This window comes from Ictidomys tridecemlineatus, chromosome 5, assembly GCF_052094955.1.
Source record: "Ictidomys tridecemlineatus isolate mIctTri1 chromosome 5, mIctTri1.hap1, whole genome shotgun sequence".
Taxonomy (NCBI): domain Eukaryota; kingdom Metazoa; phylum Chordata; class Mammalia; order Rodentia; family Sciuridae; genus Ictidomys; species Ictidomys tridecemlineatus.
This window is the reverse complement of record NC_135481.1, coordinates 37031542-37051287: the sequence shown is the minus strand read 5'-3', so window position 1 is coordinate 37051287 and position 19746 is coordinate 37031542. Positions and strand designations below refer to the sequence as shown.

At 41.9% G+C, this 19746-nt stretch overlaps 1 protein-coding gene across 1 annotated transcript in view; it reads right to left on the bottom strand.

Moving 5' to 3' along the window:
* The window catches only part of Epb42 (erythrocyte membrane protein band 4.2), a 29655-nt gene that overhangs the window by 9322 nt on the left and 587 nt on the right, over positions 1-19746 (bottom strand). The window contains exons 2-5 of the mRNA XM_078049020.1: positions 7018-7203; positions 5055-5285; positions 1679-1797; positions 701-805 (exon numbers count right to left, since the gene is read on the bottom strand). Of these exons, the coding sequence (XP_077905146.1) occupies positions 701-805; positions 1679-1797; positions 5055-5285; positions 7018-7203 (641 nt within the window). The remainder of the gene's footprint in view (positions 1-700; positions 806-1678; positions 1798-5054; positions 5286-7017; positions 7204-19746) is intronic.

Below are 19746 nucleotides of genomic sequence, written 5' to 3'. Positions count from 1 at the left end.
TTCAGAGGCAAGGAAAACCACCAAGCTACCTTCGTGGTCTCCATTATTCTTAGAAATAAAGACAGGTCCCTTTGACCATGGTAGCAGCAAGCACTGGTAATGTGGACACTACAGTTGGGTCTGGGAGGGTGCAGTGGAAGGATTGAGGAGGAGTCCTCTGAGGAATCCCAGACCGGTTTTCCTTCTCATCTGGCTTTTTTTTTTTAAGTTGCTGATGGACCTATATTGTATTTATTTATATGAGATGCTGAGAATTGCACCCATTGCCTCACACATGCTAGGCAAGCAATCTACCACTGAGCTACAACCTCCGCCCCTCAGTTGGCCTTTTTCTGAATGATACCTTTTTTTTTTCTTTTATTGCTCCTGTGGAGGCTATTGCCTAAACTTCTTCCCTCTTTAGCAGGGCTTTTCTCTGGGAACTATTTCTCACATCCTGGGAGAGGGGACTGTTTGTGATTCTGAGGACTTCCAGGACAGGTGGGACAGGTCTGTCAAAGGGCTCTTTTCCTATCTCTTCTTCCCTCTGGCTCCCACTTTTTTTTTTTTAATATTTATTTATTTTAGTTCTCGGCGGACACAACATCTTTGTTTTGTATGTGGTGCTGAGGATCGAACCCGGGCCTCACGCATGCCAGGTGAGTGCGCTACTGCTTGAGCCACATCCCCAGCCCCCATCTGGCTCCCACTTTTCACTCACCAAGGTACCCAACACATGGGCCACATGCACAGGCTGACTCCACTTCTCCATATGCTTGTCCATGCCTAGCAAGCCCAGGCTGATGTCCATAACATCCTTCTCGAACTGTAAGACCACACAAGGCCACAATAAAGGGTTTCCAGATCAGGCACTCATTCCCTAGGACGGCCCCATCATCTCACCTTCCCTTCTGCACTTTCCTCACCTGCCTCCTTGTCTCTTGTGGGAGTTCTGTCTCTTCCCTCTCTCCCACTGTGCTTCCTGGTCCCTATGTCCCAGCACCCAGACCTTTGCCTATTCTATTATTTGACACACATGAGAGGGTGTGAACTCTTGAGGACCATCACTGTTTTATTTCATGAGCTCCTACTGCCCCATACCTGAAGCAGGTTTGGAGGATATCAAGGTAACTCCTGCTCTGGAGGAGCCCCCAGTTTAGAGCTAGAGATAGATACATGGCCTTAGATTTCAGGGCTCTATAGAGACACCAATGCAGAGGAGAGAATGCAGTGGAGAGAATCCCTCTGCCTTTAGGGTATGGGGAAAGCTGTTTCAGGAAGTCTTAAGAGATAGATAGGAGTTTCCAGAGGATAAAGGGAGAAGCTGTTCCAGGCAGAGGAAACATTCAGCCTTGACACTCTGTAGCTAGGACACGGGGCAGCTTGTGGGGAAAGGAAAGCAGTGCCTCATTGGAAGGGCCTTGGGTATCAGGCCAGGAGACTTGGTCTTGATTCTATAGACATTAGAGATTATTTTAATAGAGACTTCATGTGCCACAGCTTTGGGGACAATAACTCTGGCAGCTGTGGAAGGTGGTGTGATGAGACCCAGTAGAAAGGGAGGTACCACAGGGCTAAAATGGGCTTAAGAAATGATCTCACAATCAGGGACTTTTGGATCTGACAGCTCTGTCTGGCCTGAACATGGAAGATTATAGGATAGCCACTGTCCTTTCCTTCCCTTGGAGGTCCCAAATACCTGGCCGAAGTCCCAGGGCTCTTCCTGGATGCAGTCAGCTGTGCCCAGGTAGATAAGACCATTCTGGTTCAACACATACTCACTGCGTTGAGCCTCATTTGGTAGAAATACATCATCCTCTGGCAAGAAGAAAGAAAGAATGAGGGTTTGAGGGGTGCCAGACTTGCCCTCTGTACTCAGGTCTCTGCCTTCCCAGTCCAGGTCATATTTGGCTATAGGACTCCCTTGCAGCTCTGGGCCTAATAAAGATCCAGGAAGAAGTCCCTCTTCCACTGCCGGTTCTGACATCTGGCCCAGAATTCCTGGATCAGTCAGGATGTGGCCTTCATGGTTAGCCAGGCAGACAGGAACAAGACAACCTTAAAATGCAGAATAGTTCCCCGAAGGTGTTTGCAGACAGAGCAGTATCAGCTCAAGGGAAGTCATAGGTAAACAGGAGTGAGCAGAGGGAAGAGGAGTTGAGGCAAGACAGGAGGAAGGAGCAGTGCCTTAGGTCTAAGACTCCTACCATCTCTTCCTGAAGTTTCTTCTGCTTTCCTCACCCCAGGGCTGGGCTGGGCATCATGAGGAGGATAGGCAACTTTGGAGGAGACCATGGCTCACTCCAGGAAGCTGGGAGCAGTGCAGGGAACAGCTCTGCTTGCCAAGTCTTATCTCTCTGACTTGGTGATGTGGAAGAGTGGGGGCAGTTATACTAGTTCCTGGGAACTCTTAAAAGGATTTCCAGGTTGGGAGCAAGTTGCACACCTGTAATCCCAGCAGTTTGGAAGGCTGAGGCAGGAGGATTGTGAGTTCAAAGCCAATCTTGGCAATTTAGCAAGGCCCTAAGCAACTCAAGACCCAGTCTCTAAATAAAATACAAAAAAGGGGGGTGCTGGGATGTAACTCAGTGGTTAAGTGACCCTAGATTCAATACCTGGTACAAAAAATAAATAAATAAAAATAAAAATCTCTAGGCCATCCAGAAAAGCTAATGGGCTACAGCTCTCTGGGGCCCTCCACAGGCATCAAGCTGAAATGAAGGTACTCCAGGCAAGATAAGGATAGAATATTCTAAATCAGGAAATCCTTTAAATCTGGGGTCTAAAATCACAGAACTGTATTCCAAGGAGCCTTTAACTCCTGTGCATTCATTCTGAGTACTCTCTATGAAGTCAGCTACGAATCATTTCTTCAGAAATCACTTCAAATGGAGGTATTTGGTCCCATGATCTGTAGGGCTCTGGGAAGAGCACAGGCAGCACTACCACCTCTTCTCTGCTGGGATACAGCCCTCTTTATAAAGTCCATTGCATAACTTTCATCATATGAGGTAAACATTCCTTTTGAATCCAGGAAAGCCCCTAAATACGCTGAGACTGAGATGCCAGAGAATCTTTCAACCTCTTTTTTTTTTTTTGGTACTGGGTTAACCTTAGGGGCACTTGACCACTGAGCCACATTCCCAGCCCTATTTTGTATTTTATTTAGAGACAGGGTCTCACTGAGTTGCTTAGCACCTCACTTTTGCTGATACTGGCTTTGAACTCATGATCCTCCTGCCTCAGCCTCCAGAGCCCCTGGGATTACAGGCATGTGCCATTGCCTGGGCTCTCAACCTCTTTTTGTCATCTCCCAAAGGATCAGAGCCAACAATTCACCACTGCCCTGACCGACACCTCCATGCACACTGGCACACTCACATGAAAGGCCTCCTTAAGTGGCCTGAGCATGTGAGCATGCTTCACTGAAGCATGAAGCCAGGAATCCTGGCACCAGCCAAGATTGTGGCTTCCCTTTGAACCCAGCACTGTTCTAGTACTGTCTTTGCTCGTCTTTACTATGGCTGCCAGGCTCTAGCTCTGGATTTGGACTCAGTTAGTGAGAGGTACACCAAAGCCTCAGTTTTTGGGAGAAATGGCTTGAAGGTCTTCCCTATATGGAGATCCATGGGGCCTCTGTCAGCAAAGGGCCCTGAATCCACGTTCACCCACATGGAATAAGGGCTCCCGAATGGACACTAATTCTCATCTGTTGCTCCACCTGCCTACCCCTTTGGAATAGGAAAGAAGGGTCTGAACTGAAGACTGGCAGGACCATCCAAAGCAGGCAGTAGGGATTGGAAAACACCACCCTGGATGAGAGAAGTAGAGAGAGTGAGGCCACTGGGCTTCAGGTACCACAGAGAAACATAGTCAGGACCTGGGTCCAGGATAGGGCTCTAGGAATCTGTGAAGATTCTTTTACTTTCCATGTTTCCTCTGACTTTCCATCTTGCCTTTTAAAGGGGGGCCCTCAGGCTGGCAGAGAAACTCATGTAATGAAAGGGTCTTTCAAGATCTGAAGTCTCAAGGACAGGAAAGCCAGGAAGGAACTGTTTTCCATTCTCCCAATCAATCCTTCATGGAGCCCACCAGATTAAGGTGGGTGTGGCAAATTTAGAAAGGAAAGGAAAGATCCAATCTTCAGAATGGGAAGGAAGAGAATATGCCCCATTGGGTCCTAATTTATTAGGGCAAATCAGTCATATCTAATGGCCTTTACTTTCTTTTAAATAATTTTAGTTGTAGATGGACACAATATCTTTATTCTTTTTTATGTGGTTCTGAGAATCAAACCCAATGCCTCACCTGTACTAGGCACTTTCTGTACCACTGAGCCACAACTCCAGCCCCTCAATGGCCCTTTCTAGATGTAATAGCGCCAGCCTCAATCAGGGCTCAGCTTTGCTAGATGTGGCCACTTAATGAGCCATATGAGGTTGCATGACCCAGGGGAGCCCACCTATAAGCTGGCTGAATTATAGGGCTCCAGTTAGATATTTGGACAAGTTAAAATGGAGAGGACCCTGTAATCTGTCTCAAGAACAGAACAAACAAATGGAGACAAGCAAAGCAAAACTGGGCACATTTACTGTGAAGCTGATGAAGCTTGGGAACCCTCACTAACACAGACCTCCTCCACAGTTCCCCCTCTTGGAGAGAGTTAGCAATTCAATTCAATTGTATTGTTTTTCTTTAAAAGGGTCCTTCAAATTATAAAAGCTCTGGCCCCAGAAAACCTGACTACACCCTGGAGATAGACTAAAGGTGACAGGTAATGACAGAGAAGCCTATCCCATGGCCTTCCTGCAGCCTTTTCCAGCTTTTGCCCCTTTACTGTTAAAAGGTAACTTTCCTAGGGTTATTTAAGTGAGTCTCAACTCACACAACTGAAATAACCTGAGCCAGTACCTGGAGTTTCAGTGGAAAGCCCCAGGCCGCTTCTACCAGGGTGACACCCAGACAGATGCTGCGACTGACCAGACAGATGCTGCGTCTGAGAAGGCTCCCTCCCAGACCTGCACCTCAGCTCCAATGCCTTGGTGCAGTCCAGGGTAGCCTGGGTCCAAACGTACCTCTACTCCATGGGTTAAAGAGCACTGTGAACTGGCCCAAGAGGTGTTCCTTCTCACCCAAGACCTGCAGCAGGAGTGAGTAGTGGCCAATGACAGCATCAGCAGATGTGGTCACAGAGATGGCCCAGAAATGGGCATCTCTCTCTTCCACTGCTGCACTCCATTTTTGGTCTCCCATAGTGGAAATGGGAAGAGTGACTTGGGTCCCATTGGTCTTGGAAGGCTGCTGTCCTGTAATCCCACAATGATAAATCAGCCATTTGGACTTCTTGGTCACAATCAGAATAAGAAAGTCAGGGTATTACAAAGATGGGGGAGGTGAAAGTTTGTGTTGGAGGAGAACGAAAGAGGCCTATCCAGTAATGAGGAACAATAAAAGGTAAAGGAGAGCACAGGTTCTCATCGTTCATTGCTTACACTTTTCGAAAGTTTCATAGTCAATAATATGGCCATATTAATGTAGTCATCCCTCCCTATATGTGGGGGATTTTTTTCCAGGACCTCCTGCAGAAATCTGAGAATGCTCAAGTCCCTTATATAAAATGGCTTAGTTATTTGCATATAACCCATGAACATCCTCCTATATATCTTAAATAATCTCTGTATATCTTATAATACCTTATACAATATGAGTCCTATGTAAATAGTCATTATGCTATATTTTTTTATTGTCTCCTTTTTTTATTGTTGGTTATGCTATATTGTTTAAGGAATAATGTCAAGAAAAAGTCTATGTATTCAGTACAGACATAATCCACTCTCAGGGAATTTTCCATATGTGGTTGGTTAAATCTGAGAATGGGGGAACCCATGGGTATGGATGGGTGATTATAATTGCTTCATAAGGACAATGTGAAAGGGAAAGACTGGGAAATTATATTGGCCAAATTATATAATTATATTGTGTGCATCTGCTAATATGTAGCAACAAATACACATTATGTACAACCATAATGCACCAATAAAAAATATGAAAAAAAGGTGGGGGAGAAAGACTGGGCACAGTGGTGTATGCCAATAATCCCAGCGGCTCAGGAGGCTGAGGCAGGAGAATTGCAAATTCAAAGCCAGCCTTGGCAATTTAGCGAGGCCCTAAGCAACTTAGCAAGAACCTGTCTCAAAATGAAAAATAAAAAGGTTTGGGGATGTGGCTCAGTCATTAAGCACCCCTGGGTTCATTCTCAGTTACAAAAAAAAAAAAAAGAGTAGGGGAGCAGGGAGGCCAATGTGAGGACTGATATTGCACATGAAGTACTGGGCTCAATAGTAAACAGGTAGGGGCTGGGGTGGTGGCTCAGTAGTAGAGCGCCTGCCTAGCATGTGTGAGGCACTGGGTTCGATTCTCAGCACTGCATATAAATAAATAAAATAAAGATCCATTGATAACTAAAAAATATATATATTTTTTTAAAGAGAGAGAGGAGAGAGGGAGGGAGGGAGGGAGGGGGAGAGAGAGAGAGAATGAGAGAGAGAGAGAGAGAGAGAGAGAATGAATTTTTAATATTTATTTTTTTAGTTCTCGGCGGATACAACATCTTTGTTGGTATGTGGTGCTGAGGATCGAACCCAGGCTGCACGCATGCCAGGCGAGAGCGCTACCGCTTGAGCCACATCCCCAGCCCCTAAAAAATATTTTTTAAAAATATTGGACATGTAGTACAGATTTAACAAATAGTGGTAATTAGATATTTTATTTACCCTGAGTTAGAGCCCATTCAGGCTTTTCTACAAAAACTAAGTTTACAACCAAAAGAAACCCCCTTTGACAATGCTGCTGAGCAAATTCTGAATCGTAACAGACAGCATTTATTATGCACACTATCTCATGGCATCTCCAGGTGGGCAGGACTTCTTAAGACCCCATGACAGTGTGGGTCTTTTGTTCCTTTTTCCTCTCTCTTTTGTTTTGGAGAGAGAAATCCCACAGTACCGTTGCCAAAGATATCTAGGCCTATCCACTTACCAGTTTGTGCAATTAGGGCCACCTTCTTCAGGGTAGGAAGAAATCTGTGGACTGAAGTACGGAAGTGCAAGCTGATGGTGAAGGGCTGCCCCCTCCGCACAATGAGATGCCTGGAGCTGATGGCACTGGTATGGTGCTCCTTGTTGTTTTTTGCTGCCTGGAAATCACAACTCTCAATATCCAGAGCTATTGTGAAAAAGATCAAAATCATGGATACGGGGTAAATGTAACAATATAAGTAAAAGCAGAGATTCTGAAGTCAGAGAGACAAGGGTTCAAGTCATCGTTTCACCTTACTTATTAGCTGTGCAAACTCTGAGCCTCAATTTCCTTCTCCTTATAATTATTAACTCTCCTTACAGAGTTTGTGGGGATTAAGTAAGATCATATATTTTTGTACGTGTCAGACATATTAAAACCCATGAAGTGGTATTGCTATTATTATTATTATGGAGAGCAATGCTTGTTCTCATTGTTGATATCCTTTTATGTTCCCAATTCCAAGCAATGGATAAGATCCAGAATTTTGTTCATCCTTGCTCATTTTTTCTTAGATTGCAATTGGGTAATTTTCAGAACTCGTTTTGAGATCCAATTCTCTTGTCCTAAAGAGGAAAAGAGTGAGGCTGAGAGTAGAACCAGTTCCCTTGAGATCATGTGTGTTCAGTGACCTAGAGGCTTACCAAAATCTCAGCACCACACTGTTCAGAGAAACTCTACAAGGAGGTGGCCTGAGAGAAGTCTATCAATTAATTTTTATTTTATGGAGAGGAGGAAATACAAGGAAACAGAAATTTTTAAAAAATATCATTGGCAAGTCCAAGATAAGGCACAATGCTGTTAAAAGAAAATTCAGTTCCTTGTGCAAAGTTGTGAACTTTTTAATTTCTTTGACAACAGAGGGCTGTTGGGAGTCTCTCTAGTCTGAAGGTGGCCTGCTGTGTTTGCAGGGGCTCAGCTACTGGGATAGAGAAGCTATGGCTTTTGCTGACAGGCGTGGAATAGAGTCAAACCTGCTTCAGATAAATGATCTGACCCTGATGGCAAAGTTCTTCAGGCTCCAAGATATTTTGGCAAATTCAATTCTGCTTCCAATTTCCATCAGTTCCCAAACTTTCTGACTTAGAGCTCAAGAGCAGAAGGGAAGGATAAAGAAAAGAAAATATCCCATCTCCACTAATATTCCTTTCATTAGTGATGGAGCTGACGGAAGATGCCATTGATATAAAAATGGGGGGCAAGAAGTGACATTGTTCATATGAAGGAGTGTGAAAGTATACAGAGGAGAAAAGGAAACTCTCTGTGCGTCTAAGCCTGGTGTTGCTAGGTACTCCTTTTACCCCTTTGTCCACCAGTGGGTTGGTTAGGTCATTGCGATAAATAAAATAGCCACAGCAAGGCTGGGATTTGTAAATTGAAAATGGCAGTACTCAGAAACCAGAAACGATTCCTCTCTGTTTGCTGGGGACCAGAACAAGCCCTGCCTCTTTAGACTGGTTGTGTTGGTGAATGGTGGAATGGTGAATAGTCATGTGATTGGAGCCTTGGTGTATCTGAGTCCACCTCATGACTTAATGACCACAGTGTTATAGAAGAGCCACTCTTCAGGATCCATTCGGATTCTGGGTCAGTCAGGAAGGCTTCTCCTCCTGCCTCTTTTTACCTGGTTGATGCCTACTCATTTTCCAGGATCCTAAGACACCACCCCCCCCTGCCCCCACAAAGCCTTCACTGATTCCTCCAGGCAGAGATCAGTCCTCTGAGTTCCCATATACTCTGCCTCACTCTTTTCAGCATTTAGTTTATAGCCATCCAGTTTTCCTCTCTGCTACCTCTCCCACTGAACTTCCTGAGGTAGTGTTTTTTCATAACTGCATCTCCTGCCCAGCAGTGTGCTGAATACAATAGTTACCCAGTCAGTGTTTGCCCAGTCAGTGAATGGATGAGAACATCGAGTCAGCCCTACGGAGAGTTTCTCAGAGGCACCTTGGGCCTGAGCCTGTGCTGATGGACCCCTGCAGAGGTTTCTGAAGCTTCTGTACCCCCCAGGTCTGCCTGATGTTTATGTCTGCATCTGCCCCTTCTAGTTGATTCCCTGACTCTCACCTCCCCTTTCCTTTTATTGGACTCATGCTTTTCTGGGGTGTCTCTCATTTGTATCACAGCCCAGTGAGCTGTGAACTATCAGGTTATGATGATCCTGGAAAAAGGATGTAAATCCATTTTAAACACCATCATCATCACAACTGTGACCACTAATTTATCACCAACCATCTACCCATTACCACTGCATAGCCACACCACTATCTCCTCTCCACCAGCACCCACTTATTTATCCCACCACAGCCACATTATCATTTCCCTTCCCCTCCCCCACCATCACCTTTCCTGTCATCCTACTTTCTTTAATGAAAACACATAATAATGGAGGAATTAATGACAGTTCAGTAAGCCTTGTGGCTTGGCTCACCTTGTCCCATGACTGTAGGCCACCTTCATCCAATTCAGCACAGGAAATGCCTGTCTTGAATTATTGCCTCTGGGTTCCCTCTCTGAAAATCTCTTGCAGACAAAAGAAATGATCAAGTGCGTAAAAATTTGTAAATAGCAAAATTTCTCTCCACTCCTTTTGTGAGTCGCCTGACAGGTTTCTTTTCTCCTATTCCCTCCCTGCTGCTATCTCCTGGACCAGCTGCTGGGAGTAACCCTTCCTGAGTTCTATCTCTTGTGCCAGGGGACCCAGCTAGGGATATGACTGTCAGGCCTGGAGTGAGAGATGCAACCAGCAACATCTACCAGCTGGAAGATCCCCCAAGAAACCTCTAAGCCTGTTTCTTCAGTGGCTTTAAGAGCCCCTCAGAGATGTTATCTGGACAACAAAGGAAAACCCTGGAAGGTGACTCCCTAAACAGGAGGCCCATGTCCAACTCTGAATTGCATTGCTAGATGCTCATGGGCTGTTTTGATAATATAAGGAGAGAACATGTGTGTCTGAAATTAATCTGTGTGAAAGAGATAAGGAGGTAGAGTTTGTTGCAGAGTATGGGGGAAGAGTTCTAAAAGCAGAAGGCTCTTTTAAGACCACAGTCTGGGAAAACCTACCAGAGAAGATGGAACTGTCTTGGAGCTCAGCCTTGGATCTTTTCAATTTCTCCTTGTATAGTCACTGAGATATATAAGACATGGGAAAGGATCTCATATCTGGTCTTCCTTGGCCTTCTAGAGCTCAGTTTTTGCCTGGACGTCTGAGACTGTCACTGGAGGCAGGCCCAGGGGCAGCAATACCTGCTGCATATGTGTGAGATGTCTCTGGAAGGATATAAAATTATGAAAAATGCTGTTACTTGTGATCAGGGATACTTGGTGATGGGGTAGAAAGATGATTTATTTATTTATTGCTGTTTACCTGTTTATGCTTTCAAAACTTTGAACTGTTACCTATTTGAAAAATCTTATTTTGTGTAAAACAAAACAAAAACCCTGCTGCCTTCTTACTCTTGCCTTCAAAAAAAGAATTCTTCATAAGAATCAAAGAAGTTAGTTTTTTTTACAAGAATTTAATTTTTTATTTATTTGTTTTTAAAATTTTATTATTATTATTATTATTTATTTTTTAGGTAAAGGTGGACACAATATCTTTATTTTTATGTGGTGTTGAGGATTGAACCCAGTGCCCCACTCATGCTAGGCAAGCGCTCTACCTCTGAGTCACAACCACAGCCCCCCAAATTTATTTATTATAATTTGTTACACATGACAGCAGAATGCATTTCAATTCATAGTACAAATATAGAGCACAGTTTTTCATGTCTCTGGTTGTACACAAATGGGATGGATTCAAACTAAAAAGCTTCTTAGTAAAAGAAAGAATCAGTGAGGTGAATAGAGAGCCTAAAGAATGGGATCAAATTTTTACCACATGCACATTAGATAGAGCTCTAATGTCTAGGATATATAAGGAACTCAAAAATCTTAACACCAAAAAACAAATAACCCAAGCAACTGAACAGACACTTCTTATTTATTTGTTTTTTATGTGTTGCTGAGGATTGAACCCAGTGCTTCACCCATGCTAGGCAAGTGCTCTACCACTGAGATACAACCCCAGCTCTAATTTTGATTATTTGAAGATACTATGATTTTTGCCTAGAAAAGATGAATCTACTAAAAATGATAAAAGTTGAGATAATTTAATAAGCTAGCTAATACCAAAATTATAGCAGCTAATACAGTAGTTTTATATCTACAATAAATAAGCAATTACAGGGCTGGGATTGTGGCTCAAGTAGTAGAGTGCTTGCCTAGCACACATGAGGCACTGGGTTCGATCCTCAGCAACACATAAAAATAAAATGAAGATATTGTGTCCACCTAAAACTAAAAATTAAATATTTAATAAATAAGTAAATAACCAATTAGAAAATGTAATTAAATGTTACTAACTAGAAAATATAATTAATGTAATTGGTTCCAACTATCAGTTAGAAAAAGAAAGAAAGACCGACCAAGAAATAAACTTAAGTAATATACAAGAACTATCAGAAAAAAATGTTTGAACTGCCATTGACAGACACAAAATAAGACTTGAGCAAATAAAAAGGCAGATTATCATCTTGGGTAGGATGATTCAACATCACTAAGATGTCTTTTCATCCCAAGTTGATCTTAGGTTCAATGTATGCCCAATAAAAACACTAAGAAAATTTTTGTTTCAAAGTAAATTGATTCTAAATTTCAAAATGAAATTTCTAAAACAGTAATGAAATATGCCCAGTCTTCCTAGATATTAAAAACATAATATGATATTAATGTAACTTAATAAGTCCATAGAACAAAACACAGGCATTAAGTATATATTAATGTGACACTTGAAATTAATGGCGGAAAATAAAGGTCTATCAGTAAATGATTTGGGGACACCCAGCTTACCGAGATAATGTTGTTTTTCTACTTATACCACACACTAAAATAAATTCTAGATGAATCAAAAGTCTAAATATAAAACACTAAATCCTAAAAGTGTTAAAAGATGTGACACATATGATTTTATATATTTTATTTTTAAATTTTTTTATTTTTAGTTATACATGACAGTAGAATGTATTTGGGCAGAATATACATACATAAAGTGTAACTTATTCTGTTTAGATTCCCACTCTTGTAGGTAGTACATGATGTGGAGTTACCCTGGTTGTATATACAGATATAAGGCTAGGAAAATAATGTCCAATTAATTCTACTGAGACACTTATTTTTAAGTCAGCTTGGGAAAACCATTTAAAATAGTCTGCAAACCAAGAGGCAATAATGAAAAGATTGATAAATTGGATTCCTTGAACATTTTTAAATGAAAAAACTCACAAAATTAAAAGATATCAAGTAAATTGTGGGAAATGTTTAAAACTCATCACAAAGGGTTTGCTTTCTTAATATAAAGTAGGTCTACAAATCAATAAGAACACAAACCAATTGAAAGTTTGGGGAAGGATCTGGCAGACAATTCACAGGAAAAAAATACAAATGTCTCTCAAATACATGAAAAGATGTCCAGCCTTGCTGAATATACATACAAAATAAACCTACCTGAGATATCATTTTTTTCCCCTATCAGAATGGCGAAGATAAAATTTGAATGTTTGACTGCATTCCAAGTTGGTGACAGTTTGGGGAGACAGTGGTTCTCTTATAAGTGCTGTTTCTCCACATATAGTCACATTTGGGGTCAGGGCTTCAGTGTATGAATTTGCAGGAGGTAGGGGACATAATTCAGTCTATAAATAGAGGGAAGTTAAGTAATATCTACAAAAACTTTTACAATCTATACTTTTGATTCAGCCATTCTATTTCTATATGTTAATCATGCCAGAAAACAAATAGAGATAATATAAAATTTATATATTTAATACATTGATGTTTATAATAACAAAAGATTGGGAGGTACCATAAATAAAGTATTGGACAAATAACAATAAGACATACACTTAATATAGTACCATACAGGTATGAAAAAGAATGAAATAACTCTATATAAACTGATATGGAACAATTCTTAAACTGTATTGTTAAATAAAAAATTATAGAACAATATAAACATGCGCTATCCCTTTTTGTAAAGGGTTAAGTGTGAAGAGAATATATATATGAGTTTGCTTGTGTTGACCCAGAATATTTCTGAAAACTAACTGCTTCTGGTTAGAGAAATTCAGCACCTAGAATTAAGGCTTTTTCACCTTTTTATATCTTTAGACTATAAGCGTACATCTCTGTGCTAATATTTTTAAAATAACAAAAACTTGCAACAGAAAAAAATCCTGACTGAAAGGACTATTTTCACCACTGAGAGCCCCCCTGCCTTGGAGATCATGGGTTGGCCCCCCTGTGGGTTTTTTTTTTTTTTTTTTTATGTGGTGCCAGGAACTGAACCCAGTGCCTCACATATGCTAGGCAAGTGTTCTACCATTGAGTTACAACCCCTGCCCTTCCGGTGGGTTTTGTTCTAATTCAGTACTAGCAGGGAGAATCTTCTTTTTCTGGTACAGTGTCCATGAGCATTTCACAAATATCCAGTCTGCAGCATTATTTTCAATGGGGTGCTTTCAGGGGAGCCCATGATGAGACAGATACTGCGGTGTTTTGGTTTAGCCCGGAAAAGGCGGAAAAGGCGGAAAAGGCGAGTGGGAGAGGTGAGGAGGATGGAGGGAGGGGTGACCAGAAAAGTCGGTCTGTCTGCTCCCTATAGCACCCACACCTTTCAGCTCCCCAGTCTCTGGCAGAACAACCCAACTGCAGGTGTGTACCCAACGATTCACTTATTCGTTTGTGAAACAAATGTTTATTGAGCATTATTATGCACCAAGAACCCTATGAGTAGTGGCGGTAGAGTAGTAAATTAGATGTATCCCTGCCACCGAGGAGCTTATCTTCCAGCAGGGGGAGACAGTACTGGGTGCTGTTTATTCATTAGTTATTCACCTGCCCTTGTAATGTGCTATGAGAGAAGTTCAGAGCTTTCAGATCTGGGAGTGGAGGTAAAATAGGCTCCTCCAAGAACGTGGTATTTAAGCTAAGAAAAATATTTATTTTAATGAATAAATTAATGAGCAAATCAATTAATATACTGCTTCATTATAGAAATAATTAGGAGTTGGCTCAGCCATGGGGCAAGGTGCAGGGTGGAGTGGGAGAGAGATTAACATGTGTAGAGCTCTAAGGCAAGGAGCAATGCAAAGATGCTAAGGCAAGGATCAAGTCTTGCAGAGCTGAATTAAGCATCTCGGGCTTTATTGGGAAGCCACTGAATGATATTTTAAGGAAGCGAGTAGCACAAACAGATTTGCATTTTAAAAATACCACACTTGATAAGACAGGGAGAATTATTTAAAGGTAACAGAGGGGAAAGGAATTGAGCAGTCAGAGACACTGTCATGGTTGAGACAACAGATGACAGTGGCTTGGTTAGGGGGTGTCAAGTGAAAAGAGACATAGATAGATGTGAAAAGAAAAATAATTGGGCTGGAGTTGTGGCTCAGTGGTATAGTGCTTGCCTGGCATGTGTGAGACCCTGGGTTTGATCCTCAGCACCACATATAAGTAAATAAATAAAATAAAAAGATCCATTAACAACTAAAAATATTTTAAAGAAAGAAAAAAGTAATTGACAAAATATGGTAATGGACAGGGTAGGGAGGTCAAAGAAAAAAAGATAATCAATATGACTCCAGGTACAAATAAAGTAATTATGCTTTACAAAGTAATTTCACATATATTACCTCAATTTTGTAAACTAGATAAGGGGTCATTATTGCAATTTAATTGGGGAAAAAACAGGTTCAGGGAGTAAACACTTATTTCCATGAATGGGTCAATGAATAAATCAGTTAATACTGTCTTATTCCTGAAAAAAATGTAAGAAGACTAACAATGAAATGTGAAATGGCAGAAGAATATACTAAAATGATACAATTGGTGAAAGAACAGAGATGGAGACCAAACATACTCATGATGAGGCTAAAAAAGGACATTATAACATACCTATATACACTCTTTCCACACACTGGATGTTTATCTCTAATCTTTCCAATACCTCGCAGCTTATGGTAAAGCCTAGATTCAAACTTAAGTCTTCCAACTTATATCCCAAACATCTGATTTCACCTTAGTCTTTATCCAAGCCATGCTAAGAAGTTTCTCTGTTCAATCTTCTTGGTGAAATCTCTCATTGATTTCTGCTTCTAAATTCAACCTAGCTTCTTACCAATCCCTATGTTGAAAACGACTAGAAAAGCTGAATAAAATATTTAAAATATCTGTTTGGCAGGGTGTTTTGATATATGCATATAGTTACAGACCTTGGAAAGCTGAAGTGAAAGGATCACTTGGGCCCAGAAGTTTGAGACCAGCCTGGCAACGTAGTGAGAACCCCCATCTCAAAATAAATACTTAAACAAATAGAATATTTGCTTTAAAGTGTCATAAGCAAGTACTGGAGGTGTGAAGATCTTGGAAGAAGAGTGCACAGAGTTGGGCTTGACCCTGTTACTTTTCCACCTGGAAAAATTCATAATTGGTGGATGAGAGCCTGAGAATTTGAGCATATCTTCTGGCCATCTCACAAGGTTGGAGTCTCAGAGTCATCAAGAATGAGGAGTCCCAATGAACAATCTAGGCTTTTGATTGGGATCCCAGAAGGGCTAAGTCCCAGGAGTAAAAGTAGTAAACAGGACACAGACCAATTCTTATAAAAGACTAAAACCTGGTTTTAAATCAGTCTTGATTACAGTGCTTTGTCCCATCCAAACTTCCTTCCAGAAAGAAAATTCTCTGAAGGATTTTAGCATGATATCCAAAGCATGACATTGCTTGCAGAGCTCTTTCTCACATTCCCACATATTCATTAATTATCTCAGTTCAAACGATTCCTGAACATCCTTGCCATGCCAGGCACGTAGCCTGCCTACCTTCATGAAGCTCCATTCTCTTATTCAGCCTGAAGCCATATCTCATCCTATGCAGTGAGAGGAAATCTGGACAATACTGAGGTCTTGGAGTCACTGATTTTGTTAAAGCTTTCCCCAATAAATCATGTCTTGCATGCTGTTTCCATTGTACATTGTACAATCAAATTCTTTTCTCCTGTTCTCTTGAAAATGCAACAGGCTAAAGATGACACTAGGTGCTTCTTGGATACCAGAAAACCAAGCCTCAGGGGTAGGTAGAAAGGTGGTAACTGCTGCATCTTGGCTGCTTGACTCTGGTCAGTGGGCAGATTATGGTGGAGAAAGGCTGGACAGTGGGTGGTATGGGGCCAGAGACCAAATGAGAAGCAGAGCCTGGGAAACAAAACTATTTTTCCTGATGCCTGACCTTTGCATAGCTAGCCCCAATCTTTCTAGTTATTTATCAGGAGAATGAGAGCTTCTGCCACTTCCTTAAACTTTAGACCAGCTTATGACACTAACAAAGACACCTTTCAGACCAAAGGGCAGACCTTGAGAAGCAATGAGCAACCTGGTTTGGTGGGAATTTAGAGTTGGTTAGACCTCGCTGTGTGATCTTAAACAAATCACCTTGTCTCTCTGAACCAGATAAATTTCTTTGGATGCAAGCAAATGAAACCATCTTTAGTCAATTTAGGCAAAAAAGCAAAAGGGTGAGGAAATTCTGTATCACCCCTAAAGAGAGGGGGGACAGTAAATCACTATGTTTCTGAATGCACCATTTCTGTTCTCAAAAATCTAGCCTAGTCAAGGGAATAGCAAGCCTGGGCAGAAAAATCCAGATACATATGATTTTAAGGACACTGGCTTTCTCTTAAGCTCACTGGGAACTATGGCAAGTTAGCAAGTTAGTGCTATCTGTGGAAAACTACTTTCTTTCATGTATGCCAGGACAGTTGCTGGTCAGACAAGCAAACTAAGCAAGCCAATGTTAATGATGTCACTGTTTCTGCAGCCCTCTCTGAATGGGGACTGGTGGAGAACTGAGGGCACAGTGGAAAGAATATGTGTCCTATGCAAAATGCCTAGAGGGAGAAGAGGCAGTGCTTGGAGAAGCACCAAGAGGGACAGAGGTGCTTTCTGTTCAGCCTGTTGCCACAAAACTCTTCTTGGAGTCACTGATTTTGTTAAAGCTTTCCCCAATAAATCTTGTCTTGCATGCTGTCTCCAGAGACTTTCTCTGGCTTTTTCACAAATTACCTCACTGCCCTGGCACAACTGGGCTGTGGACAAGACAAGCTCCTAGAATGATAGGGGGGAAAAATGAGAACCAGGCTCAGAACTACAAAAAGGAGAAATCCAGGCCAGCTCAGGGCCTAGGATCAGGAATAGAAGGGAGGATTGGTTGCCCTGTGGGTCTTTGTTGCTGGGAATGACGGGTTCCTGGTTTTTCCCTTCTCTGGCTCACCCAGCTCTGCAAAGTTCTGGGGAGAAGAGTCCAATTGGTCCAGTGTAAGTTCCATGCCCACCTCTAGCTGTGAGGAAGCAGAACATCTCTGCTGATGGAGCCACAAACACTGCAAACAGAGGGAAAAGGAGTTCCTTCTAAGAGATGCCTTTACAAGGCTCCTTTATACCTAGAACTGTACTGGGTGTTGTAAGAAAAAATCATATCAAGTTCTGTTGGAGTTGAGGGATTGCTTTGGTGGCTAGGATGAGTTGGAGGACCTTATTTGACCTGTTTACTGCTCCATTCCTCAGGTCTAGAACATTCGGCTCATAGGTCCTCAATACATGTTAAATGAATAGATGAAAAACAACCTTTGCCACCAAGAAAGGCCTTAACTCGAAGAATTGCAACTTCTGTGGCAGATCAGAATGGGGAACTCTTTGTTCTTTAAGCGCTTCTTAAATCACGTGAATTCTGTTCAGCTCTGCAAAGTAAAATCAATTCTGCAGGCAGTGACTATGATCTAGGATGTAGAAGCAACAGATGCCTGAAGATGGTGGCCATCCAAACTCCTTAGACTGCCACCTGAAACTCTTCACCCACCTGGCTCTTGCCTTGTTTTTTTTTTTTTTTTCTGCTACTTGTTTCCCCCTACTCTGACCTCTCACGTCTAATTGACTTGCAGTTCCTGGCTGCTAGAATCCACCCTGTTTCTTTCTAATCCTGAGCCTGTATTTGACCAATTTTTAGTCCTTTAGTTTTCATTTAAATGCCACTTCCCCTAGGAAGCTCTCCTTGATCCACAATCCCAAGACTGGACTGGTTGGCCTTCTTTGTCCTCCCATAGCACCTCAGGTTATTCCAGTGGTGGTTCTCATCACTCTGCATTATAATCTCCTGTTTATTTTTCTTTCTGTATGTGCTTACACATGAGCAACTTGAGTGCAGGCCCTTGTCCTTCCTTGAGTCCTCAGTGCCTACCTCACTAGAAGAAACTGTAAATATTTGTTGGGGTGTTAATGATAGTGGTGTTAAAACCAGCTACCTCCCCCCACACACACCTTAGTGGCATACACCTGTAATCCTAGTGGCTCCAGAGGCCAAGGCAGGAGGATTGCAAGCTCAAAGCCACCCTCAGTAATTTAGCAAGATCTTGTCTCTAAATAAAATATAAAAAAGGGCTGGGGATGTGGCTCAGTGGTTGAGCGCCCCTGGTTTCAATCTCCAATACCAACATAGGAAAAAAATATATACATACAGAGCTCATGAAAGAGTCTGAGGGTGTGGTAGCAGAAGTCTTCCAAGAACTTCAAACTAGATCATGACAGATACCCCACTGTGTGCCTCTACACAGTGTTTTCCTTAAATGATTTCTCATGATTGTCAAGTAATAATTATAGGTTGGAGTAATTACAGGTTACTTCCAGCTCTGTGCCACCAGCTCCTGGTTCTCAGCCCACTCACAAGATGATCAGCCTACTAGATGATTCCCACCACACCCCTTCTCAAATTAATTGCATTGACCTTTTTGTTTGTATATATTGGAAGTATTTAACTTCTTTATTTAATGGATGTACATTTAATAGAATAGTTGTCTCCATCTCATAGTCATTGCCTGAAGGGCAGGTGCTTCATACCTTTCTCAGTACAGAACTTTGTGTGCTGCCATGAGAAAGCAGGTGCATCCAAGAAGAGATAATGAGTGGAGTTGCTTTGGTTTCATAAGTCCCAGAAAGGATAGAATATAAATGACCAGAAGAAGCACAGACTACAACCTATAGAAAACTCTGAAGGTATTTCATTTCCTACCCCAAATCTATATCATACCTGAACATGGTAGCACATGCCTGTAATCCTATCTACTGGGGAGGCTGAGTCAGGATGGTCATAAGTTCCAGGCCAGCCTCAACAACTTAGTGGACCTTGTCTCAAAAAAAAAAAAAAAAAGAAAGACTGGTGGAAGTGGAATGGGGATGTAGTGCAGTGATAGAGTACTCACCTAGCATGTGTGAGGCCCTGGTTCAATTCTAGTACAAAAAAAAAAATCTACCTGCCTGCATTATTCAATTGGCCTTGTCTCCTGAACTCTGGCCAATCCAAGACCCTCTAGGACCACAACGCATCAGTGGACTTTGAGAGAAAATGCTAGGACTGTGAGGACCAAGATGTTGCTTGGATTCATATGGAAAGGGATCCAAGGGAAGGCTGAGAGTGAGAGATTTGCTCAGATTTTCTCCAAGATGTAAACATATAGGTGTATGTAGAGACATAAACAGAAGTTATAGCTCTTTTGTTTTTCTTTCAGTACTGGAGATTGAACTCAGTGATCTACCACTGAGCTAA